Source organism: Bos mutus, chromosome X (genome assembly GCF_027580195.1).
Source record: "Bos mutus isolate GX-2022 chromosome X, NWIPB_WYAK_1.1, whole genome shotgun sequence".
Classification (NCBI taxonomy): Eukaryota; Metazoa; Chordata; class Mammalia; order Artiodactyla; family Bovidae; genus Bos; species Bos mutus.
In genome coordinates, this window is record NC_091646.1 from 44,424,062 (window position 1) to 44,449,733 (window position 25,672).

The window sequence follows — 25,672 nt, forward strand, 5'->3', positions numbered from 1 at the left end:
GCACACATTCAGTTCAGTTCAGTCGCTCAGCCGTGGCCGACTCTTTGCAACCCCATGAATTGCAGCACGACAGACCTCCCTGTCCATCACCAACTCCGGGAGTTCACCCAAACTCATGTGCATCAAGTCGGTGATGCCATCAAGCCATCTCATCCTCTGTTGTCCCCTTCTCCTCCTGCCCCCAATCCCTCCCAGCATCAGGGTCTTTTCCAATGAGTCAACTCTTCGCATGAGGTAGCCAAAGTATTGGAGTTTCGGCTTTAGCATCGGTCCTTCCAAAGAACACCCAGGACTGATCTCCTTCAGAATGGACTGGTTGGATCTCCTTGCAGTCCAAGGGACTCTCAAGAGTCTTCTCCAACACCACAGTTCAAAAGCATCAATTATTTTTTGAGGCAACTGGGGATATTGGATTGTGAGTTGAGTGTCAGAAGATACTGAGATGATATCAATGAACATGTTAATTTTGATAGATGTGACAGGGGCATAGTGGTTACTTTTTTTTTTAGTCAGTCATTTTTAGAGATGCACACTGAACCACATAGGAGTAAAATGACACAATATCTGGGATTTGCATTAAAGTACTTCAGCAAGGAAAAAAATAAAGGATGGATGAAGCAAATGTTGAAAAACAAAACTACTATATGTAGTTAATGGATATAATACCCCATGGTGGTTCATTATACTACCCTCTCTAATTCTTAGTAGGTTGAAATTTCTCATACATTTCCTTAATAAAGCCTTATTAACTAGCCCATATTACAAATAAAGTGAAAACTCTATTTTAGTTCTTTTACTTTTTGCTGGGGAAAGACCAGCAAATTAAAGATAGATAAAAATTCCTCATAATTTTGAGCAGATCTTTAACAAAGCATGTGGATATCTATCACAGAAGAACAAATAGATTTTTTAAGGATCGTACTCAACATCTTTTCTCCCCTGGTTGAGCACCAGAATTGCTAGGTGATTGAATCAATAGCCTTTGAGAAATCACTCATTCCTAATGAAGTCGTGGATTCCTACCTAGGCCTGCCTGAATAGCCACCTGAGGAACTTCTCACTTGCACCTGGCACCACAACAGAGCCCTGACAGAGAGACTGGAGGCCAACTTGCAGTTCTGTATCTAGTAAGCAATGTAGCTGACTCTTGCTAAAGCAATACAGAAAGACCTTCCTTAAACCAAAGCCAGTGTAAATGGTGATTAGTAAGATTTTGCTTTCTACATTCTTTCGTGAGAAAGGCACCCATCCCCTTTTTCCCAGGCCACTTCACAGAAAGCAAGCAAGGATTAGGATTCAGTTCAAGCCACAGCTCAAGTATATAATTTAGACTGAAACCGATTCAGCCTCATCAGGTAAGTTTTACATTAGGACAAATTGATTTATTTCTATTTCTATTACTTACATTGATAATAAATAGTTATGTGAAACTGCATCTCAACTTTCCTTTACATGCATCATTTTTTGAGCTGTCTTCCACTTGAGTGTCTTTTATAAGATGTCTACCTGGATCACAGTATATAACTGTATTTCAAATCACCTGGCCATCATGTTAATTTCTTCAGTCATGAGACAAAAGTATGAAACAGCCAAAATTTTGATGGAAGGAACTGGTCTCTTCTGCGTGGCAGACTGAAATATAGGACCAAGAGAAAGTTGGGTCTTCAATAATCATCCCTATGGTGCTACTGATACCCAGTGATACTTAGTCAAATGTGCTATTTCACGTAAATTAGCATATATTATGTGTGCACTATTTTCAGAGCATCCTGTTATTTACAGTGTTGAGATCAGGTTGGAAAAGTATATGATTTTACTTCAATGACATGTTGCTACTGCCAGAGATCTTGGCATTCAGAGTGAAATCTAGGTGGATTAAAATGATAATTGTTCCAAAAAAGAATTAAAAAAAGAGATTTCATAATTTTTCACTTTCAAAGTTCCTGAAGCACAATAACTCAGTGCTGTATCTAACACTGACAATAGAACTGAGAGCTTTTAAACTTATCTCTAGGTCAGACTCCTTAACACATCAGTGATTCAGTTTTCTTATTTGTACAACAGCAGTAAGCTGCCTGACAAGACAGAATGTCATAGATATCTAGTGAAACTTTTTTAACAGAAGTTTTAAAGACCTCAAACTGATACATGGAAAGACAAGGATAGCCTGATTATTTTTTTTAAAAATTACAGTGAAAAAGTATTAAACTCACACCTTACATTTATTAAACAAAACAAATTATTTTCAGAACTACAGAACGTATAATCTTTCAAAGGGACAAATTGGAGAGAGAATAAGGAATCAACCAAAAAATAACCTTATTATAGTACTTTGTACAATTATGTTAGAACTATCAAACTGCAAGAAAGCCATTAAACTATCCAATCACAATGCATCTGATTCGGGTAATAAGGGGTTAACAATACTGCTGTATATTTGCACAGCAATATAAAATTTCCTATATGCTTTCTCATTCATTACTGTGTTTTATCTAAATCACCTTGTGAAGGAAATCAGGTAAGCATTATCTCTGTTAGACATTAATCAAGGGCTCAAACCCTCTGGTATTAAACGGCTCATCAGAGATTACAAGCAACTAAAAGAATAAATACTGGAACCCAGGTCCTTTGGTCCTCTATTCAGTATTCTTTTGCTAATAATCCAATATCTCGTATTATTATCAATAAAATGTTACTTGGGTCATGAATAGTTTTTTTTTAATATTTATGGGAGTATAGTTGATTTACAATGTGCTAGTTTGTACAGCAAAGTGAATCAGTTATACATACACATATATCCACTCCTTTTCAGATTATTTTCCCATATAGATCACTACAGTGTAATTGATAATATACATGTCAATTCCAATCTCCCAATTTATCCCTCCATTCCCTTAACCCCTGGATGACCATAAGTTTGTTTTCTATATCTGTGACTATTTCTGTTTTGTAAGTAAGTTCATTTGTATCATTTTTTTGTTGTTGGATACTGGTTCCCCACGTGGAAATTCAGGCTGTGACATCACAAGAACCCAATCAAACAAATAAGAAATCAAGCTAGAAGTTTCTCAACTTTCAAAATTATAGAAAGTACACAAACATGTACAAATAGGTTCATTTGATGGAGTATATATTCTAAGAGGAAAAAAACAGCACATTTCTTTTTCAAAAAGTCTCTTTTCAACAATTCATACTCTCAAAATGTCTGGCCTATAGGGAAAGAATTCCCAGCTAATAATAATGTGTTGAGTGCTTCTGCATCCCAGCACTGGTCTGCAAGATTTAAGAATAGGCATAAAGCAGGACCCTTGCCCAGAAGCATATTAAAATCTATTGGACATACGAGATCAGCATATAACATTCAGACTCACGACAGTTAGCAGTTCGGAGTAAGAAAGGGCTTTCAGAAAGCTGATGGTTTAATGGAAGAATGAGAGCGTTATGAGACACCACCTGGACAGGTTAGATTTATAAAGAAAAACATGGCAGACATTTCCGATCTGGTGAAGATGTTCAGGGTGTGTAGGAGGAAGGAGAGGTGATGGAGCAGCAGGAGGAAACAGAGATGCAGAGAAATATGCTGAGTAAGTGGATGAATGGAGGCACTGCAGTTGGAATTCAGGTCTCCAACCCTAAACAATGAACTCTTATACCATTCTGCTCCTTCTAACTGGTCTTCCTGCCTCCATTCTGGCACCCCTGTCCAAGAAAGTCTCCACTATATTAAGTTTCTTTCTGACACACAATTCTGATCAGCTCAGTCTCCTCAAATCTCTTCAGTTGACTTACTATGGCTTTCAGAAAGAAGTGGAAACTGGAACATGGCATACAAATATCCATCAAAACCTGGGCTCAATCTCTTTTCTGACAGGTCCATCATATGTAACAGCCACTAAAATCAATCCACAGCTCCTTTACTGGGCATGCTACCACATCTCTCTACCTTTGTATGCATTGTTCCCTTAAATGCCTTTCCCTCCCCTTCATCAATTAATGCCTTATTCTTCAAGCCTCAGTGCAAATACCACCTACTATGGTAAGCCTTTCCTTCCCACACTCAAGCATCCAATTTGAGTCAGATGCCTCTCCATGATGTTTCTATTATCACCCTCCTCTACATATTCCCATTGTTCCTTATCACACAGCTCTGTAATTGTTAGTTAACTTCCCGGTCTCCCTCACTAGACAATGGCATCTTTGTATCACCAACCTTCAGAACAATGCCTAGCACATAGTAAGTGCTCAGTAAGTCTTTGTGGCATACAGGAACCCACTATGCTCACCTTTATCAATTAAAATCAAAACATGTTTAAACCAATTAAAAACAAATAACCAAATACTCAGAAAGTTACGTAAGAACCAGAATATTAACTTCTGTTACTTCAAGTTACTAATGCAACTATACTATCTAAACAACCAAAGGCTTTAGGAATTATACAGAAACACAAAGTCAAAATGCAAAAACGTCAAAGAATGCTACGCCACTCTACCCCACGGTATGTATGTGAGGGGTGCTGGTTCTACCTTTAACACTGTGCTTAGTCGCATCTGACTCTTTGTGACCCTTTGGATTATAGCCCTCCAGTTCCTCTGTTCATGGGATTTTCCAGGCAAGAATACTGGAATGGGTTGACATTTCCTTCTCCAGGGGATCTTCCTGACCTATGGATCGAACCCAGGTCTCCTGCATCTCCAGGCAGATTCTTTACCCGCTGAGCCATCAGGGAAGCCTGCCTCTTACACTAGCCTCTCTTAATGGTTAAATCACTGCCTGAAATATGTGCAATTCAGGATGTCTCCTTCATGACACTTCCAGAGCATTCTGAACTACTTGAGTTGACAAAATACATTCCATGTTTGACATCAAATTACTAATTAATTAAGATTCATGTTGTTTGATGACATGCTACAATCTGGGCCTAACCAGACGGTTTACATAAAATACAAAGCTCTACTACTAAGGCATTATTCAAATTGTGATGAGTCCAAAACAAGGTTGCCTCCATTAAAAAGAACCAAAATAAAAGGGTCATTATGAGGCTGTATATATGAAGAAAATGGAAGCAAGCTTTATTAAACTGATTTAACTAATCTCATGCAGAAGTCATTAAAAGTCCTGAAATGTTGCTCTGAAAACTTCTCACTAATACCCATCCAAAGGTTAAAGCATATAAATAAGTCATTCCTCTCTATAGAAAACGTGCCTTCCTTCTCCAGTTTCCCAGAACAATGAGAAACTAAATGAAAACAACTGAATCACAACCCTTATACTGTATGAATCCACTATACCATAGCTATGGAGTTAAATTTTGTACGCAGTAGAAACTTTCATTTTAGCTAATACTATATAGATGTTTGTAATTAACTGTTTACTGACAGATGAACTATCTTCAATATCAACCACTGATGTAGTCAGTGTTATTTCCCTTCTCCCTCGTCAATGACCTCCTCCTCTTCCCAGTTTCTTCAAGTGGAATCAGCTCGTAATTTCCTTTACTCTCTGGTAACCCAACAGTTTTCATTCTTCTACAGGAGACACTGATAGGAGACACATGCCTTTAAGGAACTGATGAAAACTAGGGGGCCCAGAAAAATAAGTGTATCTACATACACTCAATTTTTTTCATATGATTTCAGTTTAAGAATCCTTATCCCCCATAATCACCTACACAAATAATTTCTATTACTATATGGTGCTCTCTTACAACCTCCCACAACACCTTACACACACACACACACACACACATGAACACAATTAAGGACTACTACAGTGATTAACAACATAATACTCAAAATAATAAAATTTAGGTAATGCTTTAACTCTACCAACAATATTTCAAGAATCCCAGATGAACTCCTCTCTAAAAGGCCTTAGAACATGTTGAGCACGTCAATAAGACAACTCAAAATAAGGAGTAAGGCATTTATTTTAAAAGTTTACCAAGTCTTATTATTTGGTCAACTTTCCTGCCTTAAAATGAACTGAAATGTCATCCTAAATACGTGTTTATGAAGTCTGACATATCTGCTTGTAAAATCATGTACGGCTCAAAAGTTATTTTGAGTACAAAAGAAAGTTCCCATTGATATCAACAAACTCTTGGACTCAAATACTTGTTCTAATGTATTAAGCTATGTTCAACACCGAATAGTGTTAGCTAGGACTGAAAGTGATACCATCTCATAACTATCTAGTTACCTTGTCAAAGCATAAAAGATGAAACAGGACAAATGACCAAAGGGAAGGGAAGAATAGAATCAAGGTGTTATTACTAACAGACAGAGATAAGTGCTTTTTATTGAACTCGTACATCCCAAAAGTGGAAGGCTCTTGCTGGATGTACCAAACTTTGTGGAAACTATCAGTTCACTTTTATTTTTGTTTAAACTTTTAATCACTGTTTAAGCCAGTTCTGTATTGGGTCCAAAGAAAGAAAGAAGAAACATGATCACTCTTTTACTGCAAAATGATAAATTTCAAAAATCACATCAGGATTTTTATACATTAAACTTGGTGATAGAAACAAAACTTTTCTAAGTTTTGTAATAGGAGCACCCATTAAACCTCTGGCAGGGCAGATAATTCACAAAGAGCTTGTGACTCAGTTTCTTCATTTGTAAATACTAGAGAGGAGAGTGGTAACAGGACACATCAAGTAACTGTTAGTTTCCTCAAGTTAAGGTGGAACTGATGAGACCTTAGACTGGTTGTTTTATAACACCCTGCTAGGTCCCTTTCTACATAATAGAAGGCTGTAAATTTCCTGTAACGATAACACTTGGATCACTATTTTCCAATCTGGACAGTTCATAACTGAAAGGCAAACAGAGGGCAAGAGAGAACCACAACAGGTATCAATACATACTAAATGGCCAGATGGCCTAAGAAAACTCTTTAGTTATAAGGTCATTGCCTCCTTCCTTATAACCCAGTTGCTGGTTAAAACTGAAAACTAAATATACAACATGTGGCTTGTGCGCTCCAAACAAACAGAGAACTTTCGGATAGGAGGAGTATTTGCTGAATTTGAGCTGGAAAACCATGTCCCCTCTGCCATCCGAATTAGAAAGTTTATTGATAAACGTCTGCCTAATATTTGCCAGGGCTGACAAAAAAAGTCTTTAGCCAATACACTGTATGAATTTGACCAGTTTTGAAGTTTCACTATTATTATACCGTTTTTCTATAAGCTGAAGGCAAAAAAGAAGAAAAAAAAAAAGGAGGAACCTTTTTAACTGATGAGTTGAAGAAATCCCAGTATTTCCCAATCTGATACCAGGCCCCATAGATTTCATTCCTCTGCACATGAAGTCAGTGGCAGGAAATGGACTGCCTGCTCTCACTGGTTCAGACACTCTCAAGACGGGGAGATTTGTGCAGTCGGTCTACTTCTTTTGAGCGTTCTTAATCTACTAAGTGGAAGTCCTGGACGACTGGGGATCACACACATACGACAGTTGGTGGTACTTCCTCCAGCCTCCACCTCCCACGCTCCCCCCACTCTTAAAGAAATGTTTTTTGGGCGAGCACATGGAGAGGCAAGGTGGGGGGGAAACACGTAGGCGCCTCTTCCTTAGATATCTGGTCAAGTAGAAAAGACTGGAGGCCTAAGTTGTGTGCTTTTTGTTGCGGTGGTGGTGGGATTTTTGTTTGGTTGGCTGATTGGTTGTTTGGGTTTGTTTGTTTGTTTGTTTTAAGTCTGTGAGTGGGCTCCCTAGTACTGGGGCTGAAAAAAAAAGAGAGGTTCCCCTGCTTGGACCCTAAGCGTTTAAAGAGTCAAAACCACAGCAATTGATATGGATGTGAGGGGAATGAAATCGCGCAAAGAAGGATCGCGCCCCCAAGTTAAACCAACAACAGCCCCTACCCAGTACGCAGGGTCTCCCCAAGTTGGGGTGGGGCCTTTCTCCTTCCCGCACCGCCTCCCGGCTGCCAAGAGGGAGAAAGGAGTTAACTGGAGAAGGGGGTGCTCTTCCGCCCCCACGCCGTCTCCGCGCCTCGGCGTGGCCGCTGCTTTAGCGGCTCCCCGAGTTGCACAGCGAGGTCGCGGTCACCCTTGGGAGGGGGCCCCGGGTCCCCCCGTGTTCAACGGCAGGAGGATCCCGGGGCTCTCGCTGTCCCTAAGGCCGGCGGGGGCTGCGGGAGCACTCACCAATTTAGGTTTGTTTTTCGTTTCCTCTTCGTTGGCGGCCCGGTTCCCCGCGCTCCGCTTGTTGCTTCGGCCCCCACCGGGTTCCTCGCCGCTGCCTCCCACGCCCGACGCCGCCGCCGCCCCGGGCTGCTCCATCTTTCTTCGGCCCTGTCACCTGTGCCCTGGAACCCCACTTCTCCTTCACTGAGGAAGCCCCTCGGGGCGGTCTCGCTGCCCCGCGTGGATTCGGCAGCGCCTCTTCCTGGAAGGGAAAGTGGGTCTGCCGATTTCACGTCCCTGGGACTCCCGGCTCCCAGGCACCCCAGACTCGACAAGCCGTTGCCACTACTCTGCGCTGGGGCAAGCCCTGCCCCCGAGCGGCTGTAATTACCACGGTCGCCGCCGCCCTCAGGGCGGTGTTTAGGGTGGAGGGAAAGTAGGTGCCTATCTCTTTAAGAGGGCCTCCGCACACGTGATTCATCAAAGTGCCCGCAGTCCGCCGCCCGGGAGCGGAAAGCTGCTTCCTACTCCCGCTGCCGGGCGGTCCGGCTACTGAGCATGCCCGGCGCGGCGACGGCTGCCAAACGAGAGGACTTGAAGCTGAGGTTAAGCACTGATTTCCCTTCCTAGGGGCCTAGCGTGAAATGGACGGGAACTAGCCGAGAGAGAGGAGGTGTAGCCCATTTTAGAGACGGAGACACTGAGGCCTGGGAGGATTCACGTGTGAGTTATACCTGAGTCTCCGCTTCCACTCGTGTAGGCCAGAGCACCTTCCCCGGCTAGCCAAGACCTTGCCGGGGGTGTGGTTGTGCTCCACTCCGTGGGAGGGGTTGATTGGCAAGACAGCTGGCACCCCGCAGGAGCACCGCCATGGGGAGCGCTGATTGATTGCCTAGACAGACTGTACGGGTCAAAGTGGAAGGAGTGGGTGTTTTCTGTTGCCGTGATTGCGTTGAGACCAAAGAAACACAGTCATTCCTTTATTCCCAGGATGTGGGGTGGGAGAAGCAGCAGACGCCCACTGCTTAATCCAGAGGGGGTGTAAAGCTCTTTAGGCAAAGCACCTATGGAGACCTAACAGTTGGATTGAGTGCTATTTTCAGTGTTCCGAACTACTTTAGGTTTAGAGTTGTGGGGAGCGAGTAAGAGCATGTGTGTCAAAGCTTTGTTAAAAATGTAAATCTCTAGACAAATGCTAGGTAACTGAGCAGCAGCAGCCACAAGGCACCGCGGGTATTCTTAATTTTTCACCCTAGAGTTGTCAGGAAGAGGCCCATGCCTCTTTAAAAACAATGTTCACACTGAGAACAATCATGGGACCTGGCAGAACTTGAATGAACCACCTTCATACAATCTAGAGAAGCTAGAAATGTAAATTTAGATCCTATGTGCCTATAAACATGCCCATGTGCCTGTTATTCATATATCTTCAGGCTCTGATCTTTTTGTCCTACTCCCCTTCAACCTAAACTCTGCTAATTTTTTATGAACACATTTATAGAGTGTATTAGGATAAATTTGACCATGCTGTAGATGGGATGAGGCAATTAACTTGGAAAGTACAATAAAAACAATGTTAGACATCTGAAAGCACTCTTAATACTGGCTTTGCCATTGTCCTTAACTTGCTTTTTAATTATGCAGGTGGTAAACTACCCAAGGACAGCAGAGAAGAGGGGATACATGCTCCCAGACAGGGTGGGCAAGGAGCCCTAAGGTAAATTTGTAGAAGTTCCTGTTTGACTTAAAATTTGATGTGTATTCTGAATTTGACTCACTACAAACACACGTGCACACACACACATACACACTCACTCGTGCATGATTTAAATTATTTAAATGCCCCTCTCCTGAAAAATGGTGTAGAAATGGATGCTGCAGTAAGATGTGACCTGGTTATCTACTGCTTTCAGATAATTCCTGTTTGAGAGACATGGGTATGAGCCACAGCTGAGGGTGCTCGGAGCTCAAATGTTGCTTCATAATCTGCTCAGTAGATCTTCATTGAGCTTTTTAGAGCAGGGGTACCCAACCTCTGGGATCTAATGCCTGATGATCTGAGGTGGAGCTGAGGTAATAATAATAGAAATAAAGTGCATAATAAATGTCATGTGCTTGAATCATCCTGAAACATACACTGCCTCCAACCTGGTCTGTGGATAAATTGTTTTGCACAAAACCAGCCTCTGGTGCCAAAAAGCCTGGGGGCTGCTGCCTTCAAGTATACCAGGTGATATCCAGAGTGCTGTGTGTTAGGAGTATGAAGCTCACAGTTTCTGCCCTTTAGAACTGCCTAGTCTGCTTGGAGAGACTGATCATTAATGATTGTACTTCAACAGATGGGAACAGGAAAACCGTGGAGCACACAAGAGTGCCAGAGGCTCTCAGACACCTTCCCAAAGAGGATGATGTTTGAACTGAGTCTTAAGGGTCAAATTAAAGTCTCTAAGTATTTGGTGACAGCCTGCTAAGTTTTGGATACCCTACTAGGCATTACGGTGGTGAACAAGATGGTGAACAATATGGATGTGGTTTGCTCTTATGGAACTTTCTGGCTATTGGGAACAATATTAAACAAACAAACAAAAAAAAAGTATTGAGCACTTACAAGGTAAAAAAGAAGAGTGAAGAGCATCCCAGGCAAAGGAAATGACCATAGCATGTGCAGAGACTCTGTAGTTAAGAAATTGAAGGCAACGGATGGGGGTTGCTCTTGGTAAGAGAAGCAGCAGAACAGATAAGCAGCTTCCAGATCATGAAGGTCCCCACTTATAGATCTCATTGGTGTGATTTTAAAATGGTGATTCTTGGTTTCTCAGTCGTGTCCAACTCTTTGTGACCCCATGGACTGTAGCTCACCAGGCTCCTCTGTCTGTGGGATTTTCCAGGCAAGAAGACTGGAGCGGGTTGCCGTTTCCTCTTCCAGGGTAAAAGCGGTGAAGGCATTATAATACAAGTGACTCCTGTTTTTGGTGTGTGAATAATTGAAAAGGGATCGACATTATTTTGAGAGTCAGGCTGGGTTGCACCATTCTCAGGCCAGGTGAAGCTACATTTGAAACCAAAGAAGACGTGCATGTAAAAGGTACATAATCTGCACCACAAAAAAGGAGAAATATCTGTCCCTGAGATGACTTAACATTTGACCTTATTGTGATTATCTCAGCCCTGTCTTCATTCTGGATGTTTCTTTTCAACATTTTGCTCCAGTTCATGTAAACAGTCATTACAAGTAAACAAACCCCCTTCTTTCAAACATCAGGGTCTCTCTAGAAAGCTAGCACACATAAGGAGCCAGTGGTCCCCTGCAAGGATACTTTGTCCACTGATTATGAACTAGACACTTCACCAAGTTCAGTCCTAGGACTGCTCCCACTGTATCTACGTTTCTTTTATTTTTACCTTCCTGGGACACACAAATAGGCCGGTGGGTGAAAATACATCTTTTCTCTGATGCTGCAGAAAGAAGAAGGCTACTACCATCCGTTGGGACTTCAAAAGTGTGTGTTAGACCCCATGACCTTGTAGTGTCTCCTTCTAATCACATGAATTTAGCACCCAGTTAACTTTAAAAGCCAGCCCTCGGAGAAATGAAAGATAAAAGGCTGCTAGGTTCTATCTTTCTTCAAACTGATCTTAGAGTCATCCATTACCCCCAGAGGTTTCTGATGATCCTTATTAGTATCAATCTGGCTTTCTGTGTCTCCCTTCTGCTACATGTTCTCATCTAAACAATCTGGACCATTAATAGAGAAATTAAAGCTGACATAGATTAGACAAAAGTAAGAAATTGAAGGCAAAAGGAGAAGAGGGTGGCAAAGGATAAATGGTTTGGTAGCATCACCAACTCAAGAGACATGAGTTTGAGCACACTCTGGGACATAGTGAAGGACAGGGAAGCTGGGCATGCTGCAGTCCATGGAGTTGCAGAGTCAGACATGACTTAGAGATTGAACAACAATAAAAAATCATTCCCTCCAAGGTCATGGAAAAAATATTTATGAATTAAAGGTGGCCTGAGAATAAACAAGTACTTATTAAGTACATACTACATGGGCAACACCAAACTAGAGGTCACATGAATAAAAAAGGACCAGATGTTTTGCTCTCAAAGCACATGTATCTTCCTGAGAAATCTCCTGTTCTGCAAAATTTCACACTAAACATAACAATTTCTGGGGAAAACCTGGTTAGGGAAGATCACGTAGACTCAATGCAACTTTATAGCCAGAGCACTAATGAAAACACTGCTGCTGTGTCACTTCAGTTGTGTCCGACTCTGTGCGACCCCATAGATGGCAGCCCATGAGGCTCCCCCGTCCCTGGGATTCTCCAGGCAAGAACAGTGGAGTGGGTTGCCATTTCCTTCTCCAATGCATGAAAGTGAAAAGTGAAAGTGAAGTCACTCAGTCGTATCCAACTCTTAGCGACCCCATGGACTGCAGCCTACCAGGCTCCTCCGTCCATGGGATTTTCCAGGCAAGAGTACTGGAGTGGGGTAGCCATCCTAATAAAAACACTCAGGAGGTTGAATCTCCACTGGCATCTACACCCAATGTCCCAGTCATCAGTGCTTTGTATCCTTCATGCCTCCTCTTTCCCTGATGTGAATCCTCAAGGGCATTTACTTTTAATAGATGCCATTTTCTTCAGAATTAAAAATCTAATTGAAGAGTACCCAACTTTGTAGGAGATCCCCTGGAGGAGGGCATGGCAGCCCACTCCAGTATTGTTGCCCAGAGAATCCCATGGATAGAGGAGCCTGTTGGACTACAGTCCATAGGGTCTCAAGGAGTCAGACAGAACTGAACTGACTGAGTATGCATGTACAGCTTTGTAGAGGGCTTCCCTGGTGGCTCAGATGGTAAAGAATCTGCCTGCAGTGCAGAAGACCTGGGTTTGATCCCTGGGTCAGGAATGGCAACCCACTCCAGTATTCTGGCCTGGAGAATTCCACAGACAGAGGAGACTCGTGGGCTACAGTCCATGGTGTCGCAAAGAGTCAGACACGACTGAGCAACTAAACAACTTTGTAGAAACACATGATGAAAGGTCTTCACAGCTTCACCAACTAGTTAATGTAGTGGGCAACTTAGAGGTTGTTGAAACCACTAAACCAGTCACACAAAAGGGACAGAGTTTGGGGCAGAATTATTCTTTTATTTCTGAAAGCCTTCATATATCAAAAAGGCTTCTCTTTAATTGTGAGAAAGCTGGCTCCTGATCATGTTGAAACTTAAAGTGCTAAAACACTTCACATGTGAACCAGCTGGCCTTCCACCTAATTTTAGTGACACCGTTCTCCTATTGACCAATCCCTAATGTGCTATTTGTGATACACAAACCCTTGTAATAGAACAGACCGTAAAATATATGTTCTTTGCCATCGATAGGTATAAAATCTGCTTGAGAAAACAAACAAATGAAATGTGTAGAACTGTAAGAGAAAAGTGGCTGCCTAATTCTGAGGTGAGGGAAAAAAAGAAAAAGTGAAAGTCACTCAGTTGTGTCCCATTCTTAGTAACCCTATCTTATGGACTGTAGCCCACCAGGCTCCTCTGTCTGTGGGATTTCCCAGGCAAAAATACCAGAGCGAGTAGCCATTCCCTTCTCCAGAGGATCTTCCCAACCCAGGGATTGAACCCAGGTCTCCTGCATTGCACAGACTCTTTACGGTCTGAGCCAGTGAGGTACTAACTAACTGGAAATTCAGGATAACATGGTGAAGGGGTGAGATGAGTCAGACCTAGAATAGATGAAGACGTTTTCAAGGAGAACTTGAGCTGCCAAGGCCTGAAAAAGAAATGAGACTTGAATAGGCAAAGCAAAAAAAGGAAGTGAGGAAAAGACAACATATAGAATGGCCTGGAAACAATACTGGCCAATAATGTAAAGGGACCAAAGGGGCTTGAGTAGAATGGTGAGAATATAGATTTTGAATAATAGTAGGAAACATGGTTCTCCCCATAGTGTTTGCCCAGCACGTAAACAGATTTGAATATCAGACATAATAGTAGTGACTGATAAGACTCTAGCCGAAATGTTACAAAATAAAAGAATATTTTAAGGAGCTGATCTGGCAATGGTATGCAGAATAACTAGACACTGATTTTCAAACTTATTTTTCCCTCAGTCCAAATTTTTTGTCCCCAAACAAAAACTTCACAGAAACTCAGTGTGTACAACAGATACAAATCTAGCTGACCTGTAGGAGTGGAGATTACAGTCCTCATGACCACTTGGCTTCTCTCATCCTCTGAGGCGACCCTCTGAGGCACCAGTGCTGAACTCTAGCTGAAACTAGATAAAGTCCTGGCTGGATAAAGTCATGAGGATCGGAACTAAAGTGGCCCCAGAGGAAATGAAGAAAAAGGAACGAATCCAAGAAATATATTTAAAGGAACACACTGTTCCTCTCCACAGATTACAGACAGGATGCAGATGAAAAGAAAAAGGAAACAAGAATTACTAAAACACTGGCTCAAGGCAATAAAAACCCAGTAGCAAACAGGGAGATAATATCTCAGCAGGTACTTGTTGGCACACAGAGCCAGACCAAGGAGCCTGATACCCAGACACTAAAGAGACTCGTTAGGGCAGGACAAGAAAACTAACAAGGTTCCTATAGTCACCAACAGAAAGAGTCTGGGAAGGCTGGAAAAACAGGAAGATTGTGTAACAGTAGGCAAGAAGCAGGCAGACAGCTAAACTCTGGAAGTCCAACAATGGATGTCCTGGCTGGCAAGCAGAGAATAGAATCCACTCTGTAGGCAGAGGCTGAAACAATCAGTACATAGCAGGAATCCAATCATGGGAATTGGGATTAAGAAACAAATGAGCAATTTCTTACGAAGTCTGGCAAAACAGTGCTAAACAAGGCAGTGTACCATGCCTAAAGGAACTGGCACATCAGATGACGTCCAGGAAAAGAGGCAGAGACAGGCGAATAAAAATGGCACACAAGACACCCAGTTACTTCAAGTAATCTGTGAGCTCAGAGTAGGACCACAAATAATAGGTCCACAGGGTGCTAAATGACCCAAACTACTGAAATAATGGCTTCTTGAATTGTCTCTGACTAGGAGCAGGATTGGTCCCAGCAGAAGAAAAGTGGACAACAAGAAAAGCCTTGGGAGCAGTAATGACCAATAATGGTCACTTACCTGGAGGTAAAAGTTAACGTATTCTGTTTTGAGGATTTACAGGGTTTGGTGCAGCCACAGCCCCACAAAAAAGTAGTCCAAGAGACAATAGTGCCAATGTCTCCTTTTGGGGAAAATGTTGAGACTGGTAGAGATTTTGAGAATGTCCAGATTCGTGTCATCAGCAACCCTTTGAATTTTATCTGGAAAATATGTGTCTAACAAAGAACAGATTTCCTGTTCCACATTAACCAAAGACCCAGAGTGATCTTCCAAAGTGGCTTGACAGGTCATGTATGGTGACTGTCCAATCTATAAGTTACTAAGACATAGATGTAGTAATAAACTGAGAGAAAAACATGGTTTGCTTGCTAAAGTACGTGAATCAGTGAAGCACTCACTGGTGGTCATAGGGATGCTATTCATTTTTGAAGTTGAGGGTTTTTTTTTTTAATCAGTGTAAACAGTTTCTTGAAGATGAGTAAGTTCAAGTATGAGACTACAATTATGCAATTAAAATTGATTATCTCTTTTATGTTGTGGTTTGTGTTTATTTTCTAACTTTTTCAAAATATAATTACTTGAAAATTAAGGAATACCTGTTTGACATCTGTAAATAATAAAAACATGTTCTCATATCTGGGCATCAGTAGTTAGGCAAGTCTTAGAAGTAGGTTTATTTTGTTTTATATATTGTCTCATATAAATTTTAACAGCTTTATTGACATATAGTTTGCATATCATACAATTCACCTTTTTAAATGTATAATTCAGTGGGTTTTAGTATAGTCCCCCAAGTTGTACAACCGTCATCACAATCAATTTTAGAATCTTTTCATCACACCAAAAATGATCCCTTCTTTAGCCGTCTCTCCTCCCCAGTTCCAAGCCACTCCCTGCACCCCCTCCCCTAGCCCCCGACCTGAGGCCACCACTAATTCACTTTATGTCTCTGTAGATTTGCCTATTCTGGACATTTTACATAAATAGTATCATACAACACAGGTTTGTATTGTATGATCGTATCATACAATACATGTTTGTATTGTATGATTGTATCATACAATACATGTATGATTGTATCATACAACACATGTTTTGTATACAATACATGGAGTTTTGCAACTGGCTTCTTTCTCTGAGAATAATATTTTCAGTATTCAAGCATCCCACATCAGTTTTTATTTGTTCATTATTACCTTGTTTTTTCTTGGACACAAATGCAAATCAGTTGTTTAAGCCACCTCCCCTGTTATACACACAGGGACATATACCTACTTGAAATTGAAAAGAATTGATATCCTCACACAAACACCAACCTGGCCCCGCTTTCCTGGCAAAAGCAGGAGATGTGGAGGATTGATTTTCCTATACAGTGATAGAATAATTTCTTTCTGAGCCAGGACCTGCTATTTTATGGAAAGGACCACAAATGCTATATTTAATCACCTATACATTATGTACCAGAACAATTCTTAGAAGTTTATCTTAATGAATTAAACAGAGAAACCCAGAAACCAATTACATTAAATTATATTTTACCTAATACAGTAGCAGAGAGTAGATAGGTCTTTACTTTCAAGTCTTCCATTATAACATATTAGAAGCTAAAATGTATAGCAGAGTCATTTAGAAGGCCTTCTTTGAGATTTACACGTGATTTTCCAGGAAAATTTTTAGGAAGGACTTTTGGTCACTGGATGATTTCTTGGAAACTAGATTCAAATATCTCTGTCTTGCAGCTACTTTTATCATATTTATTTTCTCAAGTAGCCCTGTATCATTCGGAGAAGGCAATGGCACCCCACTCCAGTACTCTTGCCTGGAAAATCCCATGGACGGAGAAGCCTGGTAGGCTGCAGTCCATGGAGTCGCTAAGAGTCGGACATGACTGAGCAACTTCACTTTCACTTTTCACTTTCATGCATTGGAGAAGGAAATGGCAACCCACTCCAGTGTTCTTGCCTGGAGAATCCCAGGGACGGGGGAGCCTGGTGGGCTGCCATCCATGGGGTCACACAGAGTTAGATGTGACTGAAGTGACTTAGCAGCAGCAGGAGCCCTGTATCATTTACTTTCTGCTGCCTTCAAAACAGAAAGGCTAATTTGAGCTGCCATCTCTTCAATACTAGCAGCTTCACCTTACACCTTGACATTACACAAGGGCAGATCTGCCTCTAAACTCTATGAACCAATGCTGATTTGCATAAAAATTTCCATCCTTAAATTCCTCACCATGTTGTTGCTTTATACCATCAAAATCCCCAAAGTCCTGGCTTGGAGAGTGGCCAAATTCAAAGATACACAGGGTCAAGCTTGATCCCAAATCTACAGAAGAAATCTTCCATCACAGGCACAGCCCAATGATAATATATAACTGTTATTAGAAGACTGCTTTTTTTCCCTTTTATACTACTTTTGATTATTAAAACTATAAAATAATTAGATTTTATTTTAGCTAGCATATTAGAGCCTATACATATAATTTAAATTGAGATATTAATGCATATTAAGTAGTAACTATATCTAGGGCATGGTGCTAAGGATAAATGACTGCTACACTATTCATCATCTCAATGGGCTTAAAATGTAGTCAAGGCAACTGGCAGGTATAGATTTAACTGCAAAAGAATGTTACAGAAGCATATAAGAATAAGAGAATGGGGAATATTTCATGGAAAAGCTGGACCTTTTAAGTATAAGTAGTATCCCACAACTTGAAACTTAAAAGGGTATTTGATGGAGAGGGAACAGCATGACCTACAGTATAGAGATAGAAAAATGTGGGCTGAATTTGGAAACTGACTAGTCATCTAATGGGACTGGAGAGTAGGTTTTGTAATTGTATGGTGTGTGCTTAGTCACTCAGTCGTATCCAATTCTTTGTGACCTCATGGACTGTAGCCCACCAGGTTCCTCTGTCCATGGAATTTCCCAGGCAAGAATACTAGAGTGGGTTGCCATTCCCTTCTCCAGGGGACCTTCCCAACCCAGGGATATAACCCAGGTCTCCTGCATTGGAGGCAGGTTCTTTACCATCTGAGCCACCAGGGAAGCCCTTGTAATTGTATAGTGGGAGATAAAGCTGAGAAAGCACAATGAGGCCAAGTTGGGAAAACTTGAAATGCCATCCTGAACTCTGAATTTATTCTTTAAGTCGTGAGAGATTTATGAAGAGGAAAAAACACATGATTAGCCCTATATTTTAGGGAAATGCTCTGGCATTGGTATGTAGGATGGTTTGTAAGATAAGAAACTAGAGGCAGGGAGATACATACATTAGGATGTCACTTTCAAAAGCCATTCTTTTATTGGGGAATAAGAATGTTAACTCAGCCTGAGTGCCAGCAAGAAGACATGACATCATGCAGTTATCCACAATAGTCCAGAGAAGGAGGAACTGCAAGGGTGAGCCAAGGTGAAATCTACTATGAATAACCAGGAGGCAAAAATCAATAAAGACAATGTAAAGGGCTAAGGTCCCCATTAGACTTGGCATGTAGACCCAAGAATTTGTAAGGTAGAGTCAGGATCATATTGAGAAGCTGTCTTAAAGAACAAAGGGGAATTGGTGGTAAATAGCCTGGAGGCATCCATAGCTTAACTTTATTGGTTGGTGGATATGAGATACATGAATGTGCTGGACTGGTTCAAGGGACCAAGGACAGTTAGTTAGATATTTAAATGATATTTTCACGATAATTAGTCCATGAACTGAAACAGTAGAAAAGAGAACAGAAAGATAGGAACAGATTTCACAGGTATTAGTCTCTGGATTTGATTACCTTATATAGGCAATTGGGGAATGGAAAGAGTAGAAGATAATTCTGACATTTCAGTACCAAATAACAGAGTGATAATAGTGCAGGTTAGGAATCTAGGAGGAGAAACACATTTGGAAAATATCAATATAATGCTGAGTTATATACGAAGGGAGCCACATTTCAGGTGCCTGCAGATGGAAATGACATTAGACATTAGGTCTGGTGTTTCTGAGAAAGTTCAGAGACAGAGATGAAGATTTAGAGTCATTTACCTAACTAGCTTAAAGTTCAACATTCAGAAAACAAAGATCATGGCATCCGGTCCCATCACTTCATGGGAAATAGATGGGGAAACAGTGGAAACAGTGTCAGACTTTATATTTTGGGGCTCCAAAATCACTGCAGATGGTGACTGCAGCCATGAAATTAAAAGACGCTTACTCCTTGGAAGGAAAGTTATGTCCAACCTAGATACCATTTTGAAAAGCAGAGACATTACTTTGCCAACAAAGGTCCATCTACTCAAGGCTATGGTTTTTCCAGTGGTCATGTATGGATGTGAGAGTTGGACTGTGAAGAAGGCTGAGCACCGAAGAATTGATGCTTTTGAACTGTGGTGTTGGAGAAGACTCTTGAGAGTCCCTTGGACTGCAAGGCGATCCAACCAGTCCATTCTGAAGGAGATCAGCCCTGGGATTTCTTTGGAAGGAATGATGCTAAAGCTGAAACTCCAGTACTTTGGCCACCTCATGCGAAGAGTTGACTCATTGGAAAAGACTCTGATGCTGGGAGGGATTGAGGGCAGGAGGAGAAGGGGACGACAGAGGATGAGATGGCTGGGTGGCATCACTGACTCGATGGACGTGAGTCTGGGTGAACTCCGGGAGTTGGTGATGGACAGGGAGGCCTGGCGTGCTGCGATTCATGGGGTTGCAAACAGTCAGACGTGACTGAGTGACTGAACTTAACTGAACCTAACTAGCAGGTGACGATGTGGGAGTAGGTGAGATGACCAGGGAAGAGACTATAGAGGGTTATGAGAACCAAAGAAAAAAGTTTATTGAAAGCTCATTTTTAAGTGTGGACAGGGGAAAGAAATCATCCAAGGCTATCACCTAAGAAAGTTTATTACTCATAGTAGATCCTTTGATTTTAGTACTGAGTGACAAGGAGAGTCATGATAGCAGGATGCTAGAATGCAGATTGGGAATCTGGGAAAAGAAACATTTTTGGTATTGGATGGCAGGATGTTAAAAAAATGTTCAGAAACACCCATTCAGGTACAATGGGATCCAGGAAAGTACAGTAACACAGAGGCCAGACATTAAAGAAATGGTAACCAGCAGAAAAGTAAAGAAGGATGAAGTCTTTCTATATTAAATATAGAAATCAGGAAACTGAGGAACAGATTTCTTCTTGGAAACAATACACACTTGGGAGACTATACACACATTAAAATAAAGCTCATGTAGCTCAGAACTCCACCTTTGAGATGGCTGTCAGAGACAGTTCATCAGCCAAATAAGAAAAAGTCTAGTTTCTTCAGAGAGTACTCATTCTTGACATACACATGCTGTTGGCTTCTTTCACTATTTGATCCCTCTTTTCTCTATTCCCTCCTTTCTCTTCTTTTTTCACCATAGTTCACTATCCTCCCCATCCTCCAACGTGTAGTAGTTCCAACCCTCAGTGCGGTGTGAAAGTCTGTGCTGGTGTTGGCTTGTGACCAGACACAGGGTAGAGTGGCTGTAAAAGGTGGAGGCTAGGTCCAAGGAGTCCAGCTGGGGCTAAGAGCCTGGGGGAGCAGTACTCAGAATGTATCAGAAAAGAGATGACCTGCTATATTTTATTTGTGGGCTGGAAGCCTGCTCTAAGTGCTAGAGGTTTATGTGTGCTCAGCTGTGTCTGAGTCTTTCTGACCCCATGGACTGTAGCTGCCAGGTTCCTCTGTACATGTGATTTTTCTAGGCAAGAATACTAGAGTGGGTTGCCATTTCCTTCACCAGGGGATCTTCCTGACCCAGGAACTGAACCTACATCTCTTGCATCTCCTGCATTGGCAGGTGGATTCTTTACCACTGAGCCACCCATGAAGCCTGCTAGAGGCTTCATCATCATGTCAATTACATTAAGTTAAGGATTACTTAGCTTCCCTTGTAGCTCAATGGGTAAAGAATCTGCCTGCAATGCAGAAGACCTGGGTTTGATTCCTAGGTCTGGTTATTCAGGAGTAAGTTGCACCTCATTTTCTAAATCTATCCTGTTACTTCAAGAAAGCTGAGCTTGGTTAATTTGTACAGTAAACTACACTTTAGAAATATGTTTCAGAAGCTTTATTACATAAATCCTACATCTTGATACTGAGTTCTTACCTCAGGGGAACACAGTGAACTTCTACCTTTAGGGTAACCCAAGATCATGGGCTCTAATTTAAAGACTTGCCTCTGGGTGATGGTGGCATATCCAGGGGGTTTACCATGTAGACCTCAGAGGTCAGGATTTTTAACCACACCCACCAGTTTTGGCCACCAAGGCAATTCACAAGAAAGGGCCTAATAGACAAGCCACGAGACAGAGCAGTGATCTAGCGTTGAGCTAGAACAGTGGTTCACAGAGCATCAGCATCAGAATCACCTGGAAGCTTGTTAGAACTAAAAATTCTCAAGCACCAACTTAAACCTACTGGATCAAAAACTATGGTGTAATCCAGCAATCTGTGTTTAACAAGCCCTCCACATGATTCTGATACATGCTCAGATGTGAGGACCACTCTGGTAAAAGAAAACAAATCATGAACAGGAGGGTTATAGGACAGAGGAGACAGAAAAAACAAGGTACCAGTGAGGGATGAAGTTGAATGAAGGTAGGGGAATCCTGAGTTGTACCTTTCCAATTGTCATCCCAAGAACAGCACTTCTATTCAGATGTTTTTAAAAGTGCTGAACTGCATGTTTAACATATAGCAATAAATGGAATGGAATAAGAGACCAGATGTTGAATGAAGGGCAAGAACAGAGACAGGAGTAACCGGTAAAGGAAAAGGATTAGATCCAAGCCAGCAGGAGCTGTCAGGAGTAAAGCAAAGCACAGCAGGGGTAGAAGACCAAAAGAGGTAAATTGGTTGCTTCTAATAGTTTAGGAGAAGTCTGATGCCCCTGACAGTACTGTAGTACCAGAGAGAACAAGCAGCTCCAAGGGTAGGAATGGGGTCAAGGAGATGGAGATATTTATATTCCAAAATTATATGAATGTGCTCCTGTAAGAATCAAGACATTACTGTAAACCAGGCCATTGATATTTCAGCAGGGAGTATGGCTTATGAAACCACTTTATTCCACATTAACAGCTCTCAGCTGTGCATTGAATTTCTAATGCAAATAGAATCAATGGATCTATAAGAAAGTATGTGCATGCTAAGTCACTTCAGTTGTGTCCAACTCTTTGGACCCTATAAACTGTAGTCCACCAGTCTCTTCAGTCCATGGGATTCTCCAGGTAAGAATACTAGAGTGGGTTGTCATGCCCTCTTCCAGGGAATCTTCCTGACCCAGGGATCAAACCTGCATCTCCTGTGTCTCCTGCATTGCAGGCAGATTCTTCAAGCACTGAACCACCGGGGAAGCCCCTATAAGAAAGCAGATACATTTAAATCTGAGTAAGATGGTTTGTGAATTAGTCTTTGTCATAACTTGAAAATACACTGCTAGGAGGCTTTATGGCTATCAGTAACACAAAGTCTGTAAGAAGAGGAAACTAACTAGGACTGGTAGAGACTCAGGAATTTAAGGTCAAGGATCTGGGGAAACCAATTTATCTGTATATTGTGGCTTGGCGGGAAAGGGCAAGGAGGCAGTCAGTCAGGTAGTAAGGCTTGGCAGACTCCACTGTAATGGAAGATGTAGTCCTTGCCTGAGTATCTAGTCAGACACATGGACCAAGGCAGTGAGGGATTCATACAACAAATGTCTGTGTTCAGCATCAAGGAAAGAGTTATCTGTCTGATCAGGCAAGTATCAGGTCCATCTACATGTGCCACCTATTTTCTCCTGGGACTCACCTGATGGATGAAGATCCTTGGTTCAGGTCTCCACTCCTCCACTGCATGGGTGCATGTTGAGTCGCTTCACTCATATCTGATTCTTTGTGACCCTATGGAGTGTAGCCCTCAAGGCTCCTCTGTCCATGGAATTCCCCAGGCGAGAATACTGGAGTGAGTTGCCATACCTTCTCCAGGGGATTGTCCCAACCCAGGGATCAAACCTGTGTCTCTTATGTCTCCTGCATTGGCATGCAAGTTCTTTACCACTAGCACCACCTAGGAAGCCCCTTCCCTCCCACACTACGTGCTATATACTTTGGAGCATGTAACTTCATTCCACTGTGCCAGTTTTCTCCTCTGTAATTTAGTAACTACTTCATAGTGTTGATGAGGCTGAAATGAGATATGTGCATGTCAAATGATTTACTCAGGGTCTGCTACACAAAGTACTTGAATACATTTCAGCTATCATTAAAAGAGGAAGTACACATTATGATTTACCCCACGTTTTACAAGACTTTAGGACCTGACCAAGTAATTTAACTAGTACTGCTGTTAATAAAGCGAATGGATGTGATGAAATTCCAGCAGAACTATTCGTATCCCTAAAGGAGGATGCCATCAAGGTTTTGCATTCATTATGTCAGCAAATCTGGAAGACACAACAGTGGCCACATGACTCGGAAAAGGTCAATCCTCATCCCAGTTCCCAAGAAGGGTAATACCAAAGAATGCTAACCATTGGGCAGTTGCAGTCATCTCCCATGACAGTAAGGTCATGCTTAAAATCTTGCATGCTAGGCTTCAGCATTACACGAACCAAGAACTTCCAGATGTTCAAGTTCAGTTTAGAAAAGGAAGAGAACTAGAGATCAAATTGCCAACATTTGCTAGATTATAGAGAAAGCAAGGGAATTTCAGGAAAACATCTATGTCTGTTTCATCAGCTATGCTAAAGCCTTTGACTATGCGGATCATGACAAACTATGGAAAGCTCTTAGAGAGATGGGAATACCAGACCATCTTACCTGTCTCCTGAGAAACCTGTATGTGGGTGAAGAAGTAACAGAACTCTGTATGGAACAACTGATTGGTTTAAGATGGAGAACGGAGTACCACAGGGCTGTCTGCTGTCATCCTGTTTGTTTAACCTATACGCTGACCATATCATGAGAAATGCTGGACTGGATGAGTTACAAGCCAAATCAAGATAGGCAGGAGAAACATCAACAATCTCAGATATGCAGATGATACCACTCTAATGGCAGAAAGCGAAGAGGAACTAAAGAGCCTCTTGATGAGGATGGAGGAGAGTGAAAGAGCTGGCTTAAGACTAAATATTAAAAAAAAAAAAAAAAAAAACTAAGATCATGGCATCTGACCCCATTACTTCATGGCAAATAGAAGGGGAAAAGGTGGAAGTAGTGGCAGATTTCATCTTCTTGGGCTCCAAAATCACTGCGGATGGTGACTGCAGCCATGAAAACAGAAGACAATCACTTCTCGAAAGTGATGACAAACCTAAACAGTGTGTTGAAAAGCAGAAACGTTACTGTGCCAACAAAGTCTGTATAGTCAAGCCTATGGTCTTCCGAGTGATCATGTACAGTTGTGAGAGCTGGACCTTAAAGAATGCAGAATGCCAAAGAATTGATGCCTTCAAACTGTGGTGCTAGAGAAGACTCCTGAAAGTCCTTTGGACAGCAAGGAGATCAAACTAATCAATCTTAAGAGAGATCAACCCTGAATACTCACTGGAAGGACTGATGCTGAAGCTGAATGAACCATCAACCATCAACCATCAACGTGTGCTTAGTTGTTCAGTCATGTCCAACTCTTTACGACCCCATGGACTGTAGCCCCTCAGGCTCCTCTATCCATGGGGATTCTCCAGGCAAGAATACTGGAGTGGGTTGCCATTCCCTCCTTCACAGGATCTTCCCAACCCAGGGATTGAACCCAGGTCTCCCGCATTGCAGGCAGATTTTTTACCAATTCCAGTATTTTGGTCATCTGATGCAAACAGCCAACTCATTGGTAAAGTCCCTGATGCTTGGAAAGACTGAGGGCAGGAGAAGAGAGTGTCAGAGGATGAGATGGCTGGATGGCGTCACTGATACAATGAATATGAATTTGGGCAAACTCTGGGAGATGGTGAGGGACAGGGAGGCCTGGTGTGCTGCAGTCCATGGGGTCACAAAGAGTTGGATGTGACTGGGCAACTGAACAACAACAAACACATGCATTAATTTCCTCATAAATGGGGTTAAGAATGATACTTCCATTATAGGTTCCTTTCAGAATAAGATTAATTAATGCATAGAAAATGCTTAGTGCACTACCTGACACATAGTAATACTCATTAACTGTTAACTACAATTATTACTTCTCAAAGTTATGTGTAATTTCCTGAACACTTTATTGAGCTGCAATTGACATATGACACACTACACATATTAAAGTATGAGTTGATCAAATTTGTATCCAAAATAGTCAAATTTATACATGCACAGAATAGAATGGGGGTTTCCAGAGATTAGGATAAGGAGTGTAAGGGGAATTGCTAATCAACAGGTATAAAGTTTCAGTTATGAA

The 25,672-nt window shown here is 41.7% G+C and overlaps 1 protein-coding gene and 1 long non-coding RNA gene across 4 annotated transcripts in view; one reads left to right on the forward strand and one right to left on the reverse strand.

Moving 5' to 3' along the window:
• Positions 1–8,482, reverse strand: part of DIAPH2 (diaphanous related formin 2) — a 983,285-nt gene extending 974,803 nt beyond the window's left edge. Inside the window, exon 1 of the mRNA XM_070366366.1 lies at positions 8,154–8,482. Coding sequence (XP_070222467.1) covers positions 8,154–8,288 — 135 coding nt within the window. The 5' untranslated portion in view covers positions 8,289–8,482. The remainder of the gene's footprint in view (positions 1–8,153) is intronic.
• A 131-nt stretch (positions 8,483–8,613) lies between these two features.
• Positions 8,614–25,672, forward strand: part of LOC138986455 (uncharacterized) — a 52,682-nt gene continuing 35,623 nt past the window's right edge. Inside the window, exons 1-3 of one of the 3 annotated variants that reach the window (XR_011463307.1) lie at positions 8,614–8,737; positions 9,777–9,849; positions 15,215–15,301. This is a non-coding gene — a long non-coding RNA (uncharacterized lncRNA). Of the gene's footprint in view, positions 8,856–9,776; positions 9,850–15,214; positions 15,302–25,672 lie in introns of all 3 variants that reach the window. The other 2 variants (XR_011463305.1, XR_011463306.1) reach the window with 2 other exon arrangements.